This window comes from Schistocerca cancellata, chromosome 5 (genome assembly GCF_023864275.1).
Source record: "Schistocerca cancellata isolate TAMUIC-IGC-003103 chromosome 5, iqSchCanc2.1, whole genome shotgun sequence".
NCBI classification, from domain to species: domain Eukaryota; kingdom Metazoa; phylum Arthropoda; class Insecta; order Orthoptera; family Acrididae; genus Schistocerca; species Schistocerca cancellata.
In genome coordinates, this window is record NC_064630.1 from 394,089,009 (window position 1) to 394,105,697 (window position 16,689).

The following is a 16,689-nucleotide window of genomic DNA, read 5'->3' on the forward strand; positions in this document are numbered from 1 at the left end:
GCTATTCATCTGCGCCACATCATCGACAATGTTGGCAGGCATATTAAACATGTCATAACCTAAATCTGAATATCTGCAGTGATGTTTACACGTTTAATAAAGTGTGTGCTTGCCCTAATTTGTAACTAATTTACATTTTTTTTCATATAGTTCAATAATTGACACCCTGTAAGCAACATGTACTCAATTTATCACAGGTAATAATATTTCCTTTATTGATAAACATAAGCAGAGTGTGAATTTTCCTAATCTGAAATGTGGTTGGCTTTCAATAGGTTTCTAGTGAAGGTTTTATTACAAGTTTCTGAGCTAGCTTATGCAACAAAGGATTTTGCCATGGCATCAGTGAAAACTTCCCTGCATGTTATGATGTACATAACTGCAGTTAGACCTAAAGTCAGCACTAAGTAGAGAAGTACAATTAGAGGAGGATGGTGCAAAACCAATAACAAAGTTTGAACTGAGGCAAAAATCAATCAGTTCACTGGCTGGAAGGATATATGTTGCACAATTTCCAATAGCTGTTCCAGAATTGAGTTTGCTTCTGTATCTATGAAACCAACACATCTGAATATATGCAGTAGACCCAGGTTCAGTTCCAGCATTGCCAGGGATTTTTTCTTGGTCAGAGATCTGGAACAGAATGCACTCAACCTCATAATGTCAGTTAAGGAGTTGTCTCAATGAGAAGCAGACACTCCAGGATCTGTAGAGTTGATATTGGCAGGAAGAGCAGAGTGCTGACCCATGGCCCTCCATATCACATCTGAATGACATCACTGGCAGAGAATGAAATGGTGGCAACAAGTGGATCTCTGGGCCTGATTACAGACTTACTTGGTTCAGAAAATAATACACTGAGTAAGGTTTGTGGGACTCCATGGAGTGAAGTTGTTTGGGTTTGGAATCGTATGGGGTGTAAACTGATGATCACAGTTTTGTTGGCAGATTTTATTTTCTTAAAATGACTGTTTTAATCTACAGAAATTACAAAGTACGGATATAAATGAGTACAGGGAAAATAAAGACGCAGTTATGATTTCTCTTATAAGTGGTTAATGTGAATGGAGCCAATGAAGAAATTAGTTTGTGTCTCAACCTTGCTGAGGGGCACTTTTTGATAACAACCACGTTAGCTCATAGAGCTAAGTGGTAACTGGAAACTGCTTTGGTCAAAGGAATAAACTTGATTAGTTCTGAGTAATAACCTGCATTGTTCCTGCAGAGTTTCAAGGAAGGGAATGAATTCACTAACTGATTAACTGGAGACAGCAAATGGTCTATAACTGAGTCCAGGGATTGGATCAGACGTTTGCGCTGTACAATCAGACTGCATTGGGGCTCAAATCAGCAGTTCAAAATGATTTAATGTACATAGTAAATGAAGAGAAGGATACAAATGCACTAATAAAATTTTTTTCTTTGTTAACTATGAAGTAATTACATCATGTAAGAGTACCATGTGTATTGCACTTTATCTGGAGTAGGTCGATAGCAATGCACAGGAAAAGAATATTCCAATTTTTACTCTTTAATATTCCTTAACAGGATATCTGAATGCACTGTGACAGTCATAATATCTTTTACTTTTGCATTACATCTATTATCTGCTCACTGGGGCTGCACCACATGGATAATGTAGCCACATGTGCACATTTGTTAGCCCATTAGGTTCAAGAAAGAACACTGCCTGAAAGCTTAGCTTGATTTCAATCTTGTTCATCTGCCTGCTATTTATTCGATGCTTCAGATCTATGGCAACAGCTTACCTTTACCCCGTCCATGCACATCTTTCCATAACAATAACCAAAACTGAATTTTTTAAAAAGGTAACTTTGATTGTTTAAAAAGGTGACATTCCTGTTATGTCATCTGATCTTCATTTAACTACACATAAGAGTAGAAAATCATGATGGATACAATTAATTATCATATTAAAATATTTGTGGTCCGTGAAACTGAAGAGTTTCAGTTACCCAGTTTCTTTGGAATGGAGTCCTTCGTGAGATTACTTTTTCAAAGCAATGGGTAAATTATGTTTCACACTAGTTTTTAAGTTTGCCCAAAATGTTTCACTTACCACTGTCCACTTGACCTTCCTTTTTCAGATAAATTACGTCAGTTCTGCTGAGTGCCAGAGACCAAGCCTCACCATCTGTATTGAAACAGAATTTCCTCATAGTTTCCTTGTCGAGCTGCACCCACGTCCCCTCAGCATTTACAACCTGAAAATAAATGGGTAATCACAATAAATTTATACAACAAAAATAATTGTACCGTAATGACCTATTCCTCAAAATTTGTCCAAAAAGAAATAGTGTGCAGCTCATGTGTGTGGCACTACAAATGTAGATATTTTTACACATCACGGAACTTCAATTGCAGTGCTCATTCTTTAACGTGAAATCAATAAATGTATATAAGGTAGCAATGTAACCATCTTCAATTGTTGACAGTTATCATTGTACTCATAGTAAAGCTACTTTACCTGACAGGACAGGACAGGCACAATTTTTCTCTACTAAAGAGGTAAATTTCATCAACGAATCCTAACATCAAATTATAAACAAACTTTGGACTACAGTGCAGTTCTAAAGCACATTTCAAAGTTGCAGTTATTCATCGGGCAAAGAGTATATCTATTAAAAAAACTTTCAGGAAGTATTTTTCAATAAATGATATGTATAATACTGAGGACAACAAACTTTGGAAGGGAAATGATGAAAACATTGACAGTGATAAAACAAATACAATGAACGGTTTTTACCTGTTATTACTTTTTTTACCTGTTATTACTTTTATGTTGTAATTTCATGTACTGATACGCTCCATAATCTTGGAGATTTGCTCCTTAATCTGGTCCTACAGAACTTGACATGTAAATAAATAAAATAAAATAAATCATCAGTGACAACCACAGTTAGAGGGCTGGTACTTCTATGTAATTTATCCACATTGCATCATAAAAATGTGAGTAAGCACAACTGCATTGTGAATTGTTTTTGTAAATGGGTAATGTAGCATAAATTTTTCTCCACTGAGTTTATCTCCCCCCCCCCCCCCCTCCTCCTCAAAATTTAAAGAGTATGGCTTATATTTGGGTACAGCTTATATTGAGGCAAATACAGTAGTTAAAAGGCATTATGCAATAAAAAAGTTAAATTATAGAACATTAAATGTGCGTATAAAACTGCACAGTGTTAAGATGGCCCAATGAAGGGGGAGAAAGGTGTGTTGTACACAGCTGAAAACTGTGAGTTAGAATGATGATATCTGATTAATTCTGTCCACCTCAATACTCTGATATTAATTCAGCAAAGGAACTATATAACATGCTGTTAATGTCTTTTTGTACCCTTACTTGCATACCTATTGATCATATTACCTCAACAGCATTACCACTTAAACGGTTTTTCATTCTTTTCACTAATGAAGAAGTAGTAGTTTCTGAATAATAAACAGTTTGCTGGATTGCATTCCTATTGATCTGTGCTAGTCAAAGTCTTCTCGGAAATGTTCACCATCTGCTGTTTTATTTAGAATATGACTGGCAGTCTGTTCAAACTTAAGGAACATTACCACAAGAGAACAAAATAAATGTGTTAGCTAAGGCAAATGATACACACAACAAATCGCGCACTGGTATAAACTATATAAATGCATCTTAGGAAGCTACTGAAGTGTGCATACCTTATGAGGAAGCCGAAGAGCATCCATACCATTAAAGAAAAAATATACCCATTCTACTTACTGATGTGGAGAAACTGATGCTTTTAGTACATCTGTTAAAAAACACCATGCCATTTTATTTATTAATGTCTCATGGATTATTTTGACAAATAAAATGTTAAGGGCTATTTTAACCAATACAATAAACATGTCAGTTTCCCCAAACAGGAAAATAATGACTTACATCACCAGGATTTTAAATACTCCAAATAAGGTTTTTTCTGGATTAATTTAATTTTTTTGGACTGATTTCAGGTTTCATGAGGTAAATAACATAAACAGTTGCAGGAAAATATATATTAAGGGCAATCACGCATCTACATAAATGTACAAAATATTTTTAAAACAGCACAGACAATTTATTGTCAAATTAAATGCTCAATATGATTTCCAGCAATACTAACACATAACAGTAAACAATCATCCAGGGAGCGAACAAGAGATCGAACAGATTTTTTCCTAAATCCAGCCAATGGCTTCCACAATGTGTCTCTTCAAATTTTCCAGTGTCAATGGTACAGTCTTATACATTGTGTTTTCCAAAATTCTACACAGAAGAAAAAATTCATTGGCATGAAATCTGGAAAGTATGCACACAATCTAACAATGCCACCATATCCCCTCTGTTGCTTTAGGTGTATTTATCTCTGTCATGATGTCGAAGTAAAATGTGTAGAACACCCCTCATGCTAAAGCCATATATTCTAGCTATGGGTGCAATTTCAAGAATAGCTGGCAAAATGACTTTGTCTAAATTGTCAGCCATATACTGTCTTATCAATAAAACATGGTGCAATGAAGTCACCAAGTATTTGACACCACACATTTATACTCTTCTAAAACTACAATTAACTTTGTGGAGCCAACGAGGATTCGTTAGTACTGCCTACTAATGCATAGTGTAAAATTATATGCACATGGTGATGTAGTTTCATCAATAAACAGTATCTTTTTCAAGAAAAATCTATCTTCTCTTACAGACATCAACATAAATCTACAAAACAAGCACCACTGTTGGAAATCACTTTACAACTGCTCATGATGACTGATGGAAAGAACGAAACTTATGTTAGGATATGTGACTGACTCATTCCAAATTCAGTCACACTATTTCATGAATTAGCATGAGTGTTTTTAAAAACATATGTTGGAACACATTCTTGCATTGTTTTGTACATAGAAGGCTTTTCTTCATCATGGCTCATCATGTAAACCATCTCTTATTACCTGTTTGTCGTGAAATAAGTCACCTACTAGAATACTTTTCAGCATACAGTTTTAAGACTTATTTGGAAGTTCTATCACATTCACCATTAACTAAAAGGATACAGATTTCTTAATTAATGATTCTCAAATTTCAATACACTAGGAAGACAATGGTAAAATCTAGTAAATCATTGTTTGTGACATGAGCCCGAAACCAGTTCAATAATGTTTACACTTTTAGTGGAGGAGAAATAGCACCTTTTCACAGTCTTGACACTAGTATCAAGGAAATTACTTACCCATTTTTTGCAAAGTTCATTGCAGCTCTTAACAAACGTTTTTATCATTGAACTTCTCTTTTTTGGTGTGCAACCCGTAGAATGAACAGGGTCACATGCAGATTCTATGGCACCACACAATGTAACCACAGCAGACAATGGCTGTCATTTTATCCTCATTACCATTTAATAGTGACCCTATTAGTTTAAGACAGCAGTGGGTGTTAGTTTGGTACATAACAGAGCTATAAATAAAGTTGGAAACTGTGAGGAAAAGTGTGTAAAGTGCCAAAAATTTTAAATCCATGATGACAGATAATGTATTTCAAGTTGTATTATTAAATAAAGCAATTGATGAAAGCAGTACAAAGTGTAGCAAAATGGAACCAAGAACTCGTGTGCAGCATCCGCATCACATACTAATCATTAGAGTATGGCACACAGAAAGATAAGCTCGAATAATTGCAATTGTAGAAAATGAAGACAGCAACCTTGTGCATAAAATGCTGAATGGTTCATCATTACAGCTGTATAGGTACCAGCCTGAATCAGAAAATCTTGCTATGTTTGAAAATGTTGTGAAAAATATTTGCATGTAAAACTGCATGAATAAAATCATTATGACTTTACTACACAAACTTGGAAGTATTAAAATATATATATGATGTTTTGTCTAAGATTAGAAGGCAAACTGAATGAAATAATTCCCTAGTAATTGATAAAAAGTGTAAAAAGTGCCAAAAAATTTCAGAAATAGGGTTCAATACTGGTAATGCAACACACTGCGCCATTTCCTTTGTACAAAAATCGATCCCTCAGTCATAGAAAATATCAAGACAGTGATGACTTGGAAGTGCAAAGAATCCTGCCTCGCAAATACGGTAAAAATTCAAATATTAAAAACTGTGAACATGTAGGTATTGAAATAAGTATTCAAAATTCAAATCTACACAAGTATGCAATAATAAAACATGTAATAGCGATGAAACAAATTGCTCGAAAAGTAATATTCAGCTACAAAAAGCTAGCAAACAAACATTCCAGTACTGCAAAATATATTGATAAAAATGTGCAGAATAATCAAAAATATTTGCAAATCTGTCACAACTTGATAAAGCCATCAATTAATTGCAGAACAAAGATATCAGTAAGACAACAAAAAAGTCCCGATTCCTCACAGCAGTCACGGTATGGGAAGGTCAGACCTGATACGAGGCTCCCTAGGTAAGGAGTATCAATTCACTGTTGTTTTTACACCGAAAGCTGGACCCAGTGATTTTACATGTAATATAGGCTCCTTGGTAAAAAAATCTTTAACAGTGTCATATAATAATAGTAGGGGGCCATTAAAAGTAGCTTAGATTATCACCACAGTTACTTAGTCAAGGAAAGCATCATAATTACTGCTGAAAAGACATCAGACACCAATGTGAAAATCATGTCATTCTTTGAACATGTTTCGATCAGTCCTGGGTGAATCATCATGTACAGTTCTTCCTTAATGTCAATGATTTACTAGGCACAGAAAGCTTATGAGGAAACCATGCCTCTCTTAATGAGTGGATACTGAGCTTCAAAGCTCACTGCACCAAGTAGGTCATTCACTGCTTGTACTGCTCATTACATGCATCAGGACAGCACCTGTGAGTCCCAATAATACAAAGTGACACCCAGACGACATGGTAGGATGTCAGCTTCGTACATGTACACACCATCGGTACATGTACTTAAAGTTTGCAACATGTCATCTGATTATGTAAACGAGTATGAAATTTAAGCTATATCAACTTGACAGAATCGGATTTATAAACCACCTGAAATATTAATTCCAACACATGTATTCAACACCTCAAAACACAGATCTCCAAAATCCTTTAAAATTTATTCTATAACAATGTTGTTATGGCGTATATTCTTTGTACTTTGTGATAATGTTTCTCTTTTGCTATGTGATCCTCGGACTTAACAGTTTTCACACCCCACAAAACATGACACATACATGTGATGGTTTTGACAGCGAAAGGAAACTGTGACCACTGGAGGTTTTCTATTTTACTTATTTTAGATATAAGTTTAGTTTTTTGTCAAAAGAAGATGTTCTGATGAAGTGTTTTGTTTCTCCACTAGACAGTGTCACAAATTCTTCTAAAAATCCTAACACAACACACACGTGTCATACTAACAAATATAAATCCACTTGATGAAGGAAGTTTAAACCTTTGAAATGTATGACGGAGATAAAAAACAGTGACTGGTAACAGTAAACTCGTTGTTTCATTTGATGTCAATAACAGCCACAGAAAAGCCTAACCTAAAATGTTCACATTTAAACTACACTGAAGATAGCAGAGCAATAATTCAGCTTGCAGGTACCAAAGTAAACACCAGGTGAAAGTTGAGACTGTAGTGTCACAAAACTCATGACTGTAACTCACAATACTACGCACATATATTTTAATAAATGATAAGAATCAAAAAAGGATAAAAAATATAAAACCTGCATTTTCCACTAACTTACATGATTGATAACGGTGACTTGGTTCCCAAGAACAAGCATGCCTACTGGAGGTGCTTTCAAGCTTGGTCGTGCTCGAACATTATGACCTGATGCTCCACATTTTACCACTTGGTATTCTCCTGGGCCACAAGATGATGACTTGACAGCTCTGAAAATTGAAAAGTGTGTCAAAGATTTTCTTTGACGGAACTGCTTTTGAAGCAGAATGAAATGGTGATTTTTCTCTATAATATTAGTTATGACAGGTTTCTCTCCATCTATCATGGTTTTTAGTCTCTGAAATATTTTTCAATAACAAAAACAAATGTGATATTTAGACAATAACAAATTGCAGCACATAAAAAAATTCCAACCTATTAAATTTCTTTAAATTCTGTAATTAATCTGAATCTCACAAGAATGTCATGCAGCTACTGTTACAAACAAACAAGGAATAAATATCAAGTTATTTTTTTACTTATTAGTCAGTTTAAATTAATTCCTGTATTGATACACATATTGTGAAGAAGAAGTTCAACATAAAATGAATCTTCATGTTTTTAAAATAAATTACAACACATACCCTAAAATCTTTTGTAGTAGCAGATGGTTCAATGCTTGCTATTCATTTGCAATTTACTCACACAAATGCACAATTGAGTAACACATTTTCATGCATGAGGTATTGTGAGATAGAGTAGAACCAGTTTTGCAGCAATTAGGATATCAGAGGTATTTTTTAATGCTAGGAAAGTGTGGATATTTTAGCTCTTTAAAAAAAGTTTGTGTTGTTGCTTGCTGCTTCCATTTTTCAAAGGTTTTATAATTGTCTTTTATTTTCTGTAAGTTGTTATACTCTGAGGAGAATTTCAACAAAAATTGTTCACAAGCATAATATGTAGCAGTTTCAATCCTAATACTGCTGCATATGATTTTTGGTAGTTACAGACTTTATGACAGTCTGCATTTAGAAACGTGATACAGGAAGGTCATTTGAGATATTCTTGAATATGAATACTAATGAATTTGGAGACATTTTCAAACATTTAATTATCACATCAATCACTAATTGTGGTTTTGATACAAAGGTGTGTATCTATGAGTATTTACAGTGACAAGACTAAGAATTAAATTGGTTACGACACATTTTCAGGAAAAGTGTCTGCATCACTGTGGTGCATGAATTTCACTGCAGTGGACAACTTATAGTGGTCAATTTTATGGCATTTTCAATCAGTCATGAGGCTGCAAATGCATGCAGGACAACACCAGTAGGGAGTCCCAATGTCAGTGAACTGTGTGCATTTGCAGCTTCAGGAATGATTGAAAATGTCAAAGAAGTGACCATTAACAGCTGTCCACTGTAGTGGACACTATGTGCCACAGGGTTAAGAATATTGCACAGAAAACTACAGACAGTGACTAAGTCATAAACAAGAGCTCAACACATATCTAACTGTTCCAAATAGAGTGCTTCTTTCACTGCAAGGATACACACAAATTTAAAATAACCAGGCATAGTAAAATAATAGCAAACTGGAGAGTTATTTTAATTTGAGATAGTTGCACATTTAAAACATACTAGTAGAACAAATAAAACTTTAGGAAAGTTTATAACAGATACCACACAAAGAAAAACTAGGAAAATAAAAACATTTACATTTCCTTTGGTGCAGCATCTGGCAACTTCCTCATTATTGTTTCTTTAAAAACTTGGTCAAGAATGGATTTAGGCTCCTCAACAGGAAGAAGTAATGTCTTCCCTAGGTGCTGGTTGTACTGAAGGCACCATGCCTCACCATGCCCATGGCTACAGTACTGCTGGACTGTATCTTGACTTAGCCGAAGCCATACACCATCATCATTATGGATCTAAATAAAAAGATGCAACATAATTTAATTAGTTTTCCATGTGAAAAATTACATTGTCATCATTAAAGTCTACATAGGCAACATAATTCACATTTCCTTCTTTTAATCCAGTAGAATGAATCTACTTAAATAACTGATAAGAACATTTAGAAATGAACACAATAAATGAATGAAAGGATAAGAATGGTTCATTTTCAGGATATTTTCTATAGCAACCATGTAGGCGTTTGCACGAGCAATATTGCTGTAACGTTCTGACAAGAGTACTAGAATTTAACTTCAGCTGAAATGTTGGAATGTTCAGGTTTTACAACTGTAGTGCACCTTATTAAGATATCATGCTAACACTAAAAAGCAAAAGAGCAATCCAGATGTTATACAGGCCATGTACCACAACATAATGTATGATATAAGATATTAATAGAGTAAATTTTGACTGGTTTTGGAAAATAATCTGTTGTCTTCATAATAAAATACAAGGGTGTAAAAGTAATGCCTCCAAATTTTTCATTCTGTTCTCAATATCGGTTGAGGTATTACTTGTCGTACATATTACTTGGTCGACTTTCGCATTTTGTTGACGCCAACTGCAACCCACTTTCACTAGACAGCTCTGAATTGTAGCACGTAACTTACGGAGGGGGGAGTAACACAACTATCTCAGTGTGTAAGAAGCAGCATGATGTAATCAAGTTTCTAATCATCCACACGTAGAGCACCCTCTCTAGCACAAGACTGCCAGACCACACACGAGTGCTGTGAAATCTGTAACAATCTAACACCTCGAGTTCACTGTCATCGGTCATCCTCCATACAGTCCTGACACGACCCCATTCAATGATCATCTGTTCGCAAAACTTAAAGAATTTGATGGTGATGAAGTGGAGCAAGTAGAGGTGAGGTTGTGGCTCCATCAACAAAGGCAAATATTCTACAGTGGCTATCTCAAAAAACTTGTCTCTCACTGGAAGAAATGTATTTGTTGCCAAGGTGACTATGTTTGTCAAGGTGACTATGTTGAGAAATAAACATGTAGCCACAAAGAAGAAAGAAGCAGGAAGCTCATAAAGCTTGTTTTATTTAAAAAGCTGTAAGAGTTTTCACATTAAAAATCTGGAGGCATTATTTTTTAGCACTCCCTTGTATTTTCTAACTCATTACTGTTTAAGTTTAATGCTCTTCTGACAGATCTCATTAGACATTCAGCATTACCTTGGGTGAACAAAGACGGTTGACAATTGGTCATGATCTTACAAAGCTTTTTCTTTAATAGAATAAAAGGAAATAAGCAAAAGTACAAAAATTTAAATGGATAGCACATGAAGCCATAATCACTGAGTCTGCTAAGTTAAGAAAGCATAATAATTACAAAAGAGAGGAAGAATTCTAATGACAATAACGACAGATGAACTGAACATTGCTAGGGCAGAGCAGTACTGATAAACAAGACTAAACACTGGTGCATCACAGCTATTAATAATACACAGTTGGGCATGATGGTCTAGTGCTAGCCTTTAAACTAGCTTTCACCTCTCAATAAGGTGAAGATTCAACAGGAATGACATGTGATGTAGATTCCATGTTAAACTGTAGATCCCTTTTCCCAGGTAGGATTACTGGGCTGGGTTAGGGACATGCAAGTCGCTGAAGTGGCATACACTTGTAAGAGTTGCACCAAGAACTTCAGCCACACAAAATTATTACTATTATAATAACACACAAAAAAGTATAAAATCACCGACGTGTTCAGTAAACATAGAGACAATCCAAGATGTACTGTCCCTTCCATGGTGTAGTGGTGAGAGAGATGAAACAGAAAGAGTGGTAAATAAAAGACTTTTTTAAATTACACGTGATAAAGAATAGCTAACTGAAAAGAAGAAAAATAAATGGAATGAAAGTGAATGAGTGAAATGATACATGATAGGAAAAAAGTGTGTAAAATGGGGGCGCCAACAGGTGGAGAATCTGGGCACTGAGGCAGAGGTGAGGCACAGTTTCTGCAGAGGGTTAAATGTTTATTGACAAGTAAACCAGTTTGTATAGCCTAACTCAAGGACTGTTAGGATCCACATACATGTAAAAGAAGAATGACGACTCAAAAACGGAGGTTGAACCTTAAAGTCCCATCATCACAAGGTCATTGGAAAAGATGTGCTAGCTGACTTGGAGAAGGATAGGGAATGAAACTGAATCTGGCCTTGTTTAAGGAAATGTCCCATCATCTGTCAGAAATGATTTAGTGGATACATGGAAAAAATGAACTGGGTTGGCACAAAGGTGATTCAAAACACAACTCTCCTGAATGAGAGCCTAGAAAGCAGAATCAAATAGTTAAAATTTTAGTTCTTGATACCAGCCTACAGAGTTCTGCTTCTGCTGTCAAGAGGATAAGTGTGCACAATAAAAGAGAGAGCTCATTCACAGCAAGGCCTTAATACAGGTGGAGCACTAGGTCAGATAGAAAAGAATAAGAAAGGAAATAGGCTGCTACTGTTTGTTCCAAGGAACCACCACACCATTTACTGGAAGAAATTCAGAAAAATTATGGAAATTTAACCTGTAAATTTGCTGATGACAGATTTTATTACCTCTCTTTCCAAACATAAATCCAGTGCTTGAGTGACAGGAGGTGAGTCTTACAGCATATTTCTTCTCAACGGCAGTCTCACAGCTACAGAGCTAAGGGTACCAGACAAGTCCTGAGAGTATGTGACAGACTTTTTCTATCCAAATAATGAAACCTGCTTTCATATACTCACTAGGCTGTTACAGTAGCTACACTATGAATGATAGAGAAAATATAGATCTGTCTAAGGCACAAAATCAGCATTCACAGATTCCGAATTCTATGCAGTTACCAAACAAATATACCTGACCATTCAATTTGTTTAGTCTGCTAATGTCTTAAATAAACTAATGTGGACATGATATAATCACATTGGACTACTATCTGCCACGTTGTTTCATGCATCTAATAATGGAAAGTCCAGGATGTAATGAACACAACATTATGAAAAGGACAGATTGCTACCCACCATATAGAGGAAGCTCTGAGTCGCAGGTAGGCACAACTAAAAGACTGCTATACATTTAAGTTTTCAGTCCAAAGATCTTCTTATGAAACAGAAAATACAGACATACATTCACACAAGCACAACTCACACACACAAGACCACTGCCTCTGGCTGTTGTGGCCAGAGACAATGGTCATGCATGTGTGAGTTGTGCTTGTCTGAATGTGTGTGTGTTTTCCATTTTGGAAGATGGCTCTTTTTTGGCCAAAAGCTTAAATGTATAGCAGTCTTTTCATTCATTAAGTCTTTTCATTTTGTGACTCAATGTCTCCTCTACTGAGTACCATACTTTTCATAATATTATTACAAGGTGTACAACTGTGCTTCCGCTGTTTGCCGATAGGTGGCAACAATGGTAAGTAGCAGTAGAAAGAAACAGATCGCAGACGTCAGGCAGTTAGCTTGGACCTCGGTTAACATAACCTCATTCAAAAATTAGTCGATTGGTGTCCGCCTAATTCTCCTCATTTGCAGGAGGTGTTACTGTTTTGTTTCAATATGAAGAAACCAACAGCTGAGTTTCATCACATGCTCTCAAGTACATATGGTAAGGTGCTACTAGTGAAAGTATATATGTTGTGAGTGGTTTCAAAGCTTCAAGAACGGTGATTTTAATGTCATAGGCCGGCATAGTAGTGGAAGAGAGAATGTTTTCAAAGATGCAGAATTGGAGACATTGCTGACTGAAGACTCACGTCAAACTCAAGGAGAATTGGCATGATTAGTGGGAGTGACACAGCAAGCCATTTCATAATGTTTCAAGGCTATGGGCATGATTCAGAAAGAAGGTACTTGGGTCCTGTGTGAGTTGACACCAAGAGACATTGAACGGCGTTTGTGTGTTTGTGAACAGTCGCTTCAGAGGCGAAAATGGAAGGGATTTCCACACCACACTGTGACTGGGGACAAAAAATGGGTTCATTACGATAACCCTAAATGCAAAAAATCATAGGGATATCCCGGCCACACTTCTACGTCGACGACCAAACCGAATATTCACAGTTCAAAGAGCATGCTGTGCATTTGGTGGGACCAGCTCGGCATTAAGTACTATGAGGTGTTAAAACCAAGTGAAACAATCACAGATGTTTGTTATTGAACACAATTAATGTGTTTGAGCAGAGCATTAAAAGACAAATGGCCACAATACAGCGAGAGGCATGATAAATTGATTTTGCAGCATGACAACGCTCGACCCTACATTTCAAAAAAAGGTCAAAACGTATTTGGAAATGTTGAAATGGGAAGTCCTACCCCACCTGTCGTATTCTCTAGACATTGCTCCCTCTGATTATCACCTGTTTAGATCAATGGCGCATGGCCTGTCTGACCAACACTTCCAATCTCATGAAGAAGTCAGTGTACTGATGACAGGGGTTGCCCTCATTGATTGAAGACTGTACAAAGAACAGAGAACAAAGCAGCAAATTCTTTGCTGAACAACAAAAAACAGTCAGCAGAGATGATCCAGAACCACATTCTCACTTCAGTGACTTGCACGTTCCTAACCCAGCCCAGTAATCCTAACTGGGAAAAGCGATCTACAGTTTAACGTGGAATCTACATCACGTCGTTCCTGGTGAATCTTCACATCATTGAGAGATGAAGGCTAGTTTAAAGGCAGATTTACAGAAGTCATCTCATAGGCAGTACCTCTGTTTACCACACATCACAGAGCACAGAAATTAGCAAAGGCACAGGAAAACAAGTGTTGGACTTTTGAAACTTGGAAGAAAATCACCTCAACTGATGAGTTCCAGTATATGTCAGCACATGCTGATGACAGGGTGTAAGCATTGAAAACCTTATGAGGCAATGATTCCTGCTTTGTGACAGAGCACTGTTCAGGCACAAAAGGGATACTTACACAGGTTAAGACATCTAGCATTATCGCTTGCCAATAAATAATACATGACCCTCCTGTTCAATCACGTGCACTCATTTGTTTGTTACTATCATCCTACAGGCATTGTATGTGCCTCACACTCTGATATTCCCAATATCCATGAGTCGTGGGCAATGGTTAAGCCATCATGGATCATGATAAGTTTCCCAATGCTTTCGGTGTCTCATGGAGACCACAACATTCTGTGTTACCACTGTCATCAGGTTGAAAGAGGACGCTAACAACAATAGGTAGGCGTGTCTAATTTGATTGGTCATAAGTGTAAATTACTTCATTTTTTGAGAATCTTGCCTACAGGGCTATCTAAGACAGAGCCATGGGATGTGTGTTGGCAAAATAGCACTATATATCCCTTAAATCCTATTTATCTCTTCTCATACCTTGCTTGTTTTGATCCTTTAAATTGAATATTGAAATTTTACTTTCCATTTGTACATTATTGTTTTAACAATCGGTATTCATGATACCATACCTGCTCTTGGGCAGCATTTTCACTTCATAACTATCACTATCACAAATTTTCAGCTGCTGCACACAAAAACAAATTTAGAAGGGCACAAAAAATGGTTCAAATAGCTCTGAGCACTATGGGACTTAATTGCTGAGGTCATTAGTCCCCTAGAACTTAGAATTACTTAAACCTAACTAACTTAAGGATATCACACACATCCATGCCCGAGGCAGGATTCGAACCTGCGACCGTAGCGGTCGCACGGTTCCAGACTGTAGTGCCTAGAACCGTCCCCTCTGGCCGGCGGAATGGCACAGTGTACACTTCTATTGATATGACTATAATAATTGGCCTCATAAAAGTGTTGAATACTAATTCTAAGGGTGTCAAGCACCAACCAGGAGTAAGTGAAACTGAAGTAGTAAGTTACAAAGAGAGAAGGAAATCGGCAATTTCCAGTTGACAATACTGAACTAAAAGAGTAAATTACTCCAGGGGTAAATTTTTCATTTACTTCCAAAGTAAATTTATTTACTTCATTACTGGTGGAGAGCACCATGAAAGAGTATGCTACTCCATTAGTACCGGAAACTTAAGGAGGAAATAAGGCCAAAATTTACTCCTAGACAGTAGTAGGAGTAAAGTAAGAGAGTTAGGTGCGATCTTTGACTTCTGTGTTTTGTGTCAAATTCTATGGATTACCTGGACCATGAAGGATATGTGGAGATGGAGGAAGAGGTGAACATCCTAAGACTGAGGGTTGTAACAGATGGAAGAGACCCATTTGTGATGTATAGCAACAGTGATTTTAAAGAGTAGTTTGGGTTTTGTAAGGAATCTTTGGAGTTGCTGCTTGGTATGCTGGAGCTGTTACTGCAGCATAAAACTGACAGGAACTGTGCTTTGTCTCCTAGGCTGCAACTTCTTTGTGAACTGTCTTTCACACAGGTACTTATCAAATCGTAACAGGAGCGTTCTACTACTGCTGGAAGAGCTTTTAACAGTGTGACAAACAGTTTAATTGCCCTAAAGCCACTGTATATATCCATGCCACAGAGCCAAGAAAATATATCAAAGAACAAAAGGGAATAGAGTTGCTGCAGAATTTGAAAATGGACAATATAATGGGTTGCTTGTTGGAGATAGTGGATATGCTCTCTCCAAACACCTTATGACGCCTGTGTTCCGAGCACACACAGGAGCCGAGCTGCGCTACAATAGAGTCCATATTGCTACCAGACGTGTGACAGAGCGAGCGTTCGGTGTTTGGAAGAAACATTTCCAAATTCTCACTAAAACAATGTGAATTAAACTGAACAAGTGTGGGAATGTTACTGTGGGTGCTACAGTTCTACACAATTCTGAAATAGAAGCTAAGAGATGTGTTTCACCCTGATGCTGTGGATGTTAATGACATCGAACAATATGCATTCCAGCCAGAAGCAGGTGCTGCAGGCCAAGCTGTCAGAAGGTCTATTATTTAATTACTTTAATTACAATTAAACCTAATTTTCTAGAAAATTAGAAGTTAGTGTAAAGACTTTTTCTTCTTAAATGAATAAATAAACCACCAGATTTTTTTTTACTACTGCAGTGAAAACTGACTCATTTTATTTATGTGTAATTAGTTGTGTTCTTTTTTTCTTTCTTTCTTATTTTTTGCTAGGGCATTA

At 36.5% G+C, this 16,689-nt stretch overlaps 1 protein-coding gene across 1 annotated transcript in view; it reads right to left on the reverse strand.

Moving 5' to 3' along the window:
- The window catches only part of LOC126188561 (E3 ubiquitin-protein ligase MYCBP2-like), a gene marked incomplete at its 5' end in the record, with an annotated part of 354,851 nt that overhangs the window by 325,659 nt on the left and 12,503 nt on the right, over nt 1-16,689 (reverse strand). The window contains 3 exons of the mRNA XM_049930160.1: nt 2,081-2,225; nt 7,732-7,909; nt 9,371-9,582. Coding sequence (XP_049786117.1) covers nt 2,081-2,225; nt 7,732-7,909; nt 9,371-9,582 — 535 coding nt within the window. The remainder of the gene's footprint in view (nt 1-2,080; nt 2,226-7,731; nt 7,910-9,370; nt 9,583-16,689) is intronic.